Source organism: Halyomorpha halys, unplaced genomic scaffold (genome assembly GCF_000696795.3).
Source record: "Halyomorpha halys isolate HHAL.00 unplaced genomic scaffold, Hhal_1.1 Scaffold815.1, whole genome shotgun sequence".
NCBI lineage: Eukaryota > Metazoa > Arthropoda > Insecta > Hemiptera > Pentatomidae > Halyomorpha > Halyomorpha halys.
Window position 1 is genome coordinate 654,169 of NW_027112549.1, and position 9,718 is coordinate 663,886.

The 9,718-nt window shown below is 29.5% G+C and overlaps 1 protein-coding gene across 1 annotated transcript in view; it reads left to right on the top strand.

Annotated features, from left to right (window-relative positions):
* Positions 1-9,242, top strand: part of LOC106686396 (uncharacterized) — a 41,754-nt gene extending 32,512 nt beyond the window's left edge. Inside the window, exons 17-20 of the mRNA XM_067050359.1 lie at positions 359-517; positions 693-819; positions 4,210-4,448; positions 5,909-9,242. Coding sequence (XP_066906460.1) covers positions 359-517; positions 693-819; positions 4,210-4,448; positions 5,909-6,049 — 666 coding nt within the window. The 3' untranslated portion in view covers positions 6,050-9,242. The remainder of the gene's footprint in view (positions 1-358; positions 518-692; positions 820-4,209; positions 4,449-5,908) is intronic.
* Positions 9,243-9,718: the final 476 nt, after the last annotated feature.

Below are 9,718 nucleotides of genomic sequence, written 5' to 3' on the forward strand. Positions count from 1 at the left end.
AAGTTACCAATACGTTTTAGTACCTGTAATGTATTGTTATATGATTTTCAATGATAAAATCTTACCACAAAAAAAAAGCCTTTACAAACCAGAATCCTGTAAAAGTAATTGTCTAATTTTAGAAGTACTGTATATTCACTATTATATAACTATAGATCTGGTCATATGTATCACCATATCAATAGATCAATGTCATTTTTTGTCAAAGGGCTTAATCCGTTTGTGCTAACTAAAGCGAAATGGTTTTATCGAGAAAATTAAAAAAAAAATTTCCGTAAAAATGATGACTTAAGGCCTTTTAGCCGCCAAACATCAGTATTGACTTAAATAATTTTATATTTTTGATTTTTCTTCTTAGACGATGAGGAAGTTAGGAGTTCCATGGAAAAAGATTTTGACCTCAGTACCAATGATAACACTTACAATAACTCATTGGTGTAATTCCTGGGGGTTTTGGACGATAAATAGCCTTACACCCACATACATGAATGGTGTCTTACATTTCGAAGTAGAACGTGTAAGTAAAATGTCAAAGAATTATTTATACACTCATTTTATTTATAATAATTTTTATTTGTTGATGAACTTAGATATTAGCTTAAACATAACAACATATTTGCTATAAATTAAAACTATATATCCATAATATATTTGTAATTTAAATTAAATTTAATATAACGCTAAATTTTCAGAATGGTATGCTGTCGGCTCTTTCTCCACTGACTAGCCTGGTGCTGAGTGTATTTTCAACCATAATATCTATTAAAACGAAAAACCTCATACCACCTTTATTTGCGAAACGTATGTGGACATGTGTAGGTATGTAAACACATTCCACCCTTAATTAAGCTAAAATGTAAGTTTATTTATTGAATTATCACATCCCTTAGTCTATGCTAGTGGTAGTCTTGAGTAGGTTGGGGCGTAAGTTCAGAAGGATGTGGATTTGAAAATCCCACCTTTTTTATTTTTATTTATTTTTTTTTTTCTAACCTCCTATATTTATTTATTTAACAATACAATTATATATAGTACTTACAAACTAAGGAATATATATACACTTATAACATTTAATCTTGGTTTGCTTTGCGGCATTATAAGATAAGACAAGCTTGGTCCGCTGAAGGCGGTTTTACATAAGTAGCTGCATTGCCAGGGGCTAACAAGGAATGGGAATTGAAAATCCCACCTGGGTGAGTCAGAATTTATATTCTGAGCCCCGCGAAATCTGGGCGCTATAGTCAATATATAGGTTGGAGAACTTAAGCCATACAATAATTTATAAAAATCTGGTGCAGTGCGCGTATGGCACTTTTAGTCACCATCCTGTATACCTCTGTTAATTGTGTGTAGATTAGTGGGCTTGTGCTGAACTTACTGCTATTTATGTGATTATCCAGAAAAAAAATCTAAAGACCAGGTAAATTATGAAAATTTCTTTTCTTTATTTTGAGATGGGTATAATGAATATGAATTTTAGAAGATAGTTGACCGAATGGAGTAGGTTGGAAGAAGATAGTTCGGGTAGCACTCAATAAAATATTAAAAGAAAACTATTTAATGTTAACCAACGTTTCGCCCATCTTTGCAGGGCTTCGTTTGGGCTAAATTAAAAATTATAAAAAATCTTACCCTTCCTAATGTTCAGTTTAGGAAGTGGGAACATTTTCTACCTGGATTCCCCTTTCCTCAGTCGTCCGCCCTGTTTCACTCTAACAGGGAATTACCTCTATGTTTATTGTTTATTTTTAATAATTTTCTTAATATCTCATTTTTACATATTACCATACATCACCTATTCCATATTTAATTCACCGATCTGTTCTACCTTTTACACCTACCTCTTTACCATATTTATAACTATTTTTAATGAGATGGTTATATTTATTAGTCACTTGTTTCTAGTCTACCTACATATATACTTCCTTATATTGTTATTATTATTTCTTTTTTATATACCTTATAAACATAACATTTGTTTTATTTATAATCTTTAACTTTCTTGAGACTGGTTAATTATGTTCAAATAAATAAAATTTTATCCATTTATATAATTTACCATAATTTATCACAACCAATAGATAAATTTTTAACATAAAAGGTGAATGTGATAAATAATTTTTATTTTTATTTATTCTTAATTTAAAATAAATTTGATCCTTCTTTTCTCTCAACTTTATTCTTTACAACTTTTCCAACGTTTCGACCCTCAGGCCATTCTCAAGGATACCTTCATATTGATGTCATTTCCTTTTTCAAATCTTAAAAATGCAGGCTAATTGCCTTTGTCCCATATAACCTTTTCTAAATAATTTTTTCCTAGATTTAAATCTTTTATAAAACACTTTTCTTCCTTCCTTCATTCACATTTGCAACTTAAAGCTCTGTTTTAACTGTGGCTGAAACGTCGGACTTATAAATAGAAATAAAATATTTTGAATTTTAATATTACGTCAATTCTATGTTTGTATCTTGTTTTTCTTTTAGTCCTGACGAAGCCCTGCAAAGTAGGGCAAAACTTTGGTTAACAATAAATAGTTTTCTTTTACTATTTTGATACCTTTATTGACCGCCACCCGGACTATCTTGCTAGAATATAAATATTGCAGAATAGATATTTGTGTCTCTTAGAACTAAATTTACTAAGTAGACGTAATGTGCTAGCACTTAATCCATTTTTCAAGATGAGCAGGTTTTTAAGAAAAACCTTTGAATTACCCAAGTTATAGTTTCATTGTAAATTATACAATATTTAAAGAAAATTTGAAAAGTACACGAAAATAATAAAAATGTGCAATGGCAAAAATGAAAATGACCTTAAATAATTAGAGTAAATAAAAAGAAATTTTCAGACAGTTGTAGAATGAATAATAAAATTTCAGGATATGATATTTATCATCTATCATTACCTGTTATACAGAACAGATGACAGTCATCTTCAACTTCAGCACTTCTATTCGGAGACTTCATCTCATACCAGAAGAGAAAAGTGGATTGAGCCTATCCTCACCGTTTTTGAACCCCCTTTTTTTTTCAAACAAAAAAATTAGGACTATAGTAAGGGATTTGTTGAGTCTCAGGCAGAATGGAAACAATTTAACTTAAATCGGATAAAAGGCTAATACATTTGGGCATGCGTAAGCAAAACAGGGGACGTAATTTGATACTGGAACATTTTTTACACTAGGAATTAAAACCTTAGGAATGGAGGTTTTTTTCCAAATAAAGGTGCGTTAAGAAAATACATTTGGTAATGCGTAAGCAAAATAAAACAGCTTCAAATTTCAATGGATGCCAAGCCCAAAAGGTTTTTCTGGAAATGAATCTGCTGAAAAAACTGTAGGAAAAGGCAGACTGCAAAATAGTATATCAAAGTACGAATTCCAAATCAATTAAAATGTTTAAAGAAAAATTGATAAAGGAATGACAGGATCAATATGAAGGGGAATTATTATCAAGTGCAGCCTATTAATTATTATCTACTTATAGCATAATTAACAGTTAGGCTATGGACAAATCACAGATGCACTCAAGATTTGGCATTAAATCTTGAAAGTCATTAATGTAATATAAGAAAAACAAATTGTTTAATGGTTTTGATGGTCTGATCTCACATTGCCGTCTGATAGTGAATTTGTTTAGCGGGTCACTGAAGAGGATCTAGGAGAGTGAATTTCGGAGAGCGAATTTGTTGATCCGATGAATTAAAAGGGGAATGAATTGAAATGTTTGTATTTGGTGTATAGACCGAAATTGATTGTAAAAGGAAACCTGTGGGGAAAATTTTTTTTTTCTTTATATCTCACTATACCATGTAATTTATATATGTCCGATTACAGATTAATAAGTATGCTGTGTGATATTGCAACCTGATGTATTTAGGCAGCATAGATGAATAAAGTATTTCTCTCTCTCCTCATAATTCATTTTGTTCAAATGAATATTTTGTATTCTAAGCAGAACTATTTTATTTCATTTCTTGAGTAGTAATAAGTTTTCTCATTTTTAAATTAACACAGTATGTTTTTCTTTTAAATGTAAAATAGAAATAAAGTAATTTGTATTCATTAATCAATTGAATATATTGCAACGATTAGTAGAAAAAACAATCAACAAATGAAACACAATAATTTGTTTGAACGATAAGTCCTTCAAACTCCATGGTCACTAATATCTAATTGATGTATACCTTAATTTTTTTTTTTCTAGGCATGTACGGTTCAGCCTCTGCTTTGATTGTACTTGCATATACTCAAGACACGACCATTGCCATTGCGCTCATCACTGCTGGAAGTGGAGCGGCTATTGCATGCAACTTGGGTTTTATGACAAATCATATAGATCTCTCTCCAAACTTTGCTGGTATTTTATTCTCTTTCACCAATTCAGTGGCCAATTTCGCTTCTATATTTGGACCTCTCATTTCAACTTACTTACTTAAGGATACTGTAAGTATTATACCATTAAAAGGTTTATATACCGATAAAGTTGATAATGTTCATATTGACTACTAGAAAAAATTTAAAAAAATTGTTGCCTGTAAAGCAAATTAGTGTATAATTCCACAATATGAACCATCCTCATATGAACAGAAATTATTCGTTTGTCACAAACATACTCAAGGATACTTGGGAATGTAGAATATGTATTTTATAAAATTAAGATGGAAATAGTGGAAGATAATTAATTAAATAATTTCTAAAATAAATGAAACACTTCATCACATTTGAACGACTTGAATAATACTGATGGAACCTAGTATATTTGCGTATTAACTAAAAAAAAACTTGAGATCACATTAACCTCCACCATTTGGGTTTGAACCATTAACCACCTGAGGGGTAAGGAGATACTGTAAAGGAATCAGAGATTGAATTTAGGCAGCTAGTATAATATTTTAAAACATATATATTTCCATGGGTGGTCACCTTTGTTTTATCTAAAACGACTGTACCTCTAAAAACATAAATTGTTATGTATAAAAAAAAAAAATCAGTATCAACAGTCATTTTAATTTCAAAACCAGGAAGTCATATTGGATCAACAGATTTTGATGATCTATATTCAGATTGGTTAATAGTAATAATAAATAATCTCATATTGATTATTCTAGGGATAGTCTACCCAAGTCCCAATTCACGTAATTCTAATAAAGATTTGGTTGAAATGCACAAATATTAGTTATATTAATCTCTTAAGTTAAATTTAATGAACCTACCTCTGTTTTGGGAATTACAGTTCTCTTTCCTCTTATTTTTAACAATTATAATTTCTTCAATTAAAATATTTTGTCTAAATCATAATTGTCACACTTTATTTTATTCTTCACATTTATTTACTATTTTACTAGCATTGCTCTTCTGTTTCTACATTATCCTTTTATTCCATTTCTTTCTATTGCTTCTTCTTTTTAAGTTTCTTTAATCCTTTATAATTTTATCTCTATATAAACCAATTTATAAATAGTCCCTTAAAAAAATTTATTGTTCAGTTCTATCTTAACAAAGTAAGGTATTGTACCAGATACAAACAAAATCATTCAAATGGCTTTGTCTAATTTACAGAAAGCAAAAGGGCTAAATTACGAAGTAGAAATGAAAATTTATTAAATACTTTACCATTTGTTTTATTTATAAAGACATATTTTATTTAATAAATTATATTTTATTATTGTTAATTTTAATTGTAACATGATGTGTTAAATAATTTTAATTTTCATATTATTTATCTCTATAGAGTACATAAAAAATTTATTTGAGGTAAATGTTAATACTCATTCGTATACAATTTATAATGATGAGACCCATTATTAACATTTCATATAAAATACTTTGTATTGAACTAATTTAATTTCAAATTTACTAAAGTATATACTTTTTTATGTATACTTTTTTTTTTTTTTTTGCAGAGCGATGTTTACGAATGGAGAATAGTGTTTCTGCTTTCAGCAGGTATTTTAATATTTGGCAATACATGTTTTTTGATTTTTGGAACCACAGAAAAACAGGAGTGGGATGAAGGTGTCATTAAAAAAGCTGAAGTGGAATGATGCAAAAGCATTTATAAAATGAAAGTGTTCCTATCTTTATAGAATAACTTATTGATCCTACAAGGTCATAACAACCCACTTGCAATAAGAATTCACCACTACCGGCATGCCTCACATTGAAAGGAGGTTGAAAATGTCGTGGATGGGAGACTTGATATATTCTTTTAAATAATGACACAGAATATCATTTTTTTCTCATGTCTTATATGCTATTACTGCAGTGTTAATTTTGACAGACTGTCTTTCATTTATTGGGATAAAACAAGCGTTGATTTAATTTCGTAATACGTTTAAAAAAATTTATTTTGTTTGATCATTACTGAATAGATCTGATTATTTATTCATGGATTAATTGGGATCACAATTTTCTCTTAACTTCTGTTAATATTGATCTGTTATTCGTTTATAAATTCATAGGATTGGATTTTTTATTTATTAAAAAAAAACTGTCTAGTTCATGAGTAAAAGATTACAGACACCTTATCTCATCCAGTCATGTCACAGAGAGGCACAGGCTAGTTCTGCAGAAGGCAGACTGGCTCTTTATCCTAACTCTGAGTACGGCTGAAGGTCCAGATATACGAATTATAAGACCAATGTACTTGCTCTTGACATACTGAACACTGACCACACTGAATTATACCGGATCACACTAATAGTACAAGAGCCCAAGAGGAGAAAAAAGGCAATTATCTCACCCCAATGTTTGATTACTTTAATGAAAATTATGTATAATTAATAGCCAAAATTCATGAGTCTGCCAAGTATAGGTAGGGGTAATAAAAAATGGCGGCTGTTTAAAAGCGATAAAAAAAACATTTTTTTCATTCGGAGCTCTATATCTCAAAAAGTAAAAACAACACAAGAAAACCTAAGAGAACGTCATTTAAAGAAGAGCAAACTTGCTAAAATTTGAGCCCTAATAGAGTTGTTTACGTTAAATAGTTTTCGAGATATAGCTTTTTAAAAAGCAACATTTCATAAAAATGTTATATGGGATATACTGAAAGATCAGTACTTAGAGAATTTATTTTCAAAAAACTATATCTCAAAAACTATTTGACGTACAGATGTCTATTAGCACTAAAATTAAAGCTAGTTTAATGAGCTATAAAGTATTTTATGGTGTTTATCCTCGTAGGAATAATAGTTTATATGAAATTTCCTAAAGTAAATTGATTTATAGTTGTTCGGACAAATTTTCATTTGCCAAATTAATATTCATATGTGAATATCATAAAAACTACTACCCCTACGAAGATAAGTATCGTAAACTACTTTATAGTAAGGTAAATTTCCTTTATTTTGGGTGTTGGCAGACATATGTGCGTCTTATGGATCTAGAGCTATATTTTTTCAATAATCCAATATTTTATAGGAACAACTATAAATTAACATTTTCTGAGTTTATTTTGTCAAATATCATAAAAACTACTACTCCTACAAAGATAAACATAACTAACTATTTTGTAATAAATTTAACTAACTTTAATTTTAGCGCTGGCAAACATCTGTACATCAAATGGTTTTTAAAATGAACTTTTTCATTATTCAAACTTATTGTCCGAACAACTAAAAATCAATTTATCTTAGCAAATATCATGAAAACTACTATTCCTACGATGGTAAAGGTCATAAATTTATTTATAGTCCATTAAACTAGCTTTAATTTGAGTGCTAATAGACATCTGTACGTCTCATAGTTCCTGAGATATAGATTTCTCAAAATAAATTAGCTAACTACTAATCTTTCAGAAGATTTTTAAGAAATTTTGCTTTTTAAAAAGCACGTAAATAGCTCTTTTAGGGATAATATTTCAGCAAATTTACTCTTCTTTAAATAATGTCCTCTTAGATTTTCTAGTGTTGTTGGTAATTTTTAAGATATAGATTTCCGGATGAAAAATTAATGTTTTGTTATGGTTTTGAAACAGCGGCAATTTTTTAATCCCCCTACCTATACTTGGCAGACTCATCAGTTTTGACTAGTAATTATACCTAGTTTTCATTAAAGTAACCAAAAATTGAGGTGAGATAACTGTCTTTTTTTCTTCCCGGCTCTTGTACTATAAGGAGAGGTACCTGTGGTCAGCAGTCTGACCTGTATCTAGGTCTGTAGCCGGTATTTTGAGCTGTAGCTAAATCAAAATGGCTACTCCTCCAAAACCTTTGCAAACCCATTTAATATCTGCTTCCTTAACTATTTCTGCACTCTTCTCTTTCCTCTTTCTCTCTGGGACATCATTTAGTAATGACGACTTTTATTGTTTCTACATTACCCCCATAGACCTTTTATTCAACCATAAAATTTTATGCTACCTGTCCAGATGGCATTCCTGTTAACTTAATTAAACTATGCCTCTCTGAAATCCTTCCAGTTAATTTATATATAATTTCAGAACTCCGTGATTCCTTTTTCTTAGAAAAAAGAAATTGTTCATCCCATAAATACAAATATCAATCCTTCTTTTCGCGAAGAGTAATAACCAGTCTCATCCTTTCCTAACCACTCAAAACCCCTTGAAAGACCAGTACAATCCCAAGTTTCTAATTGATACAATTGATACCCACCTGGCTACTTCACACAATCTGAAGAAAATATTGTTAAATACTTATGTTAGTTTTTGTATATGGATTTAATTTTTTAGTAGTAGATATATTACTTCATCATTTCTCAAATTTTTGTTCATACATATTTTTTTTACTGTATATGTGTTAGTGTTTTTTCTATTCATATACTATTGTTAATTGGCCATACCCTATCTTCCTGGAATAACTTTTTTTTCCTACTGTATACTATTCTATCCTATCTCCATCTCCATCTCCACCACTGAGCGGCACCACAGAATGAAAACATCTCTAGTTACAGTGGACTTCAGGCTCCATCTTAAAATTCTCTGAGGCACAGGAAAGAAAATTATAGATTATATTGTACATTTAGATACAGTTTAAGATTTTGTACCTAATTTTGTTCAGTCAAAAAATTAATTAAAAAGATTGAATTTTCCTACAAAAGAGGGCCTTTAATTATATTTTTCGTAAAATTAGTGGAAATGTACTTAGCACTACTGTGTAGTAAGCCATTTATATATTTGTATATATTGTATTATGCTTGTAAATAAATAACGTTGGAGAGTGAGTAAAAAAAAATATGAATATTTATAATCTAAATAAATAATTCAATTTTTATCCATTTTTGACTCAACACATTTTATTTTTCTTAAAAGTCCGACGTTTCGGCCAATCCGGCCATCCTCAGGGACATCTTAATACAATTTTGGAACTAAAAATATTTAAAAACTCAACTTCATGCAGGCTATTCTGCTTAGGCCACAACAACAATTTCTAATTAGTCAACTTTTACATTAAAAACAAAAATTAAGATTCATTTATCATAGTCACTTGTTAAAAATTAAATCACAAGGTTGTGGGGTTAGATTGTGCTGATGTATTTTCAGTATGAAATATTAAAATTAATCAAAAATATTTTTTCTTACAGAAAACCACTTATTTTTTATTAATAGACGTCATCTTATATTGCAGACGTCACTACAAAGCCTTTTATCTCGAATTCCTACCTGAATTTCTTTAAAAAGGTCTCCTAATTTAAAAAGAAACACTATTAATTTATTTTTACTAACATAGTTAATTAATCAACAATAAGCCAGT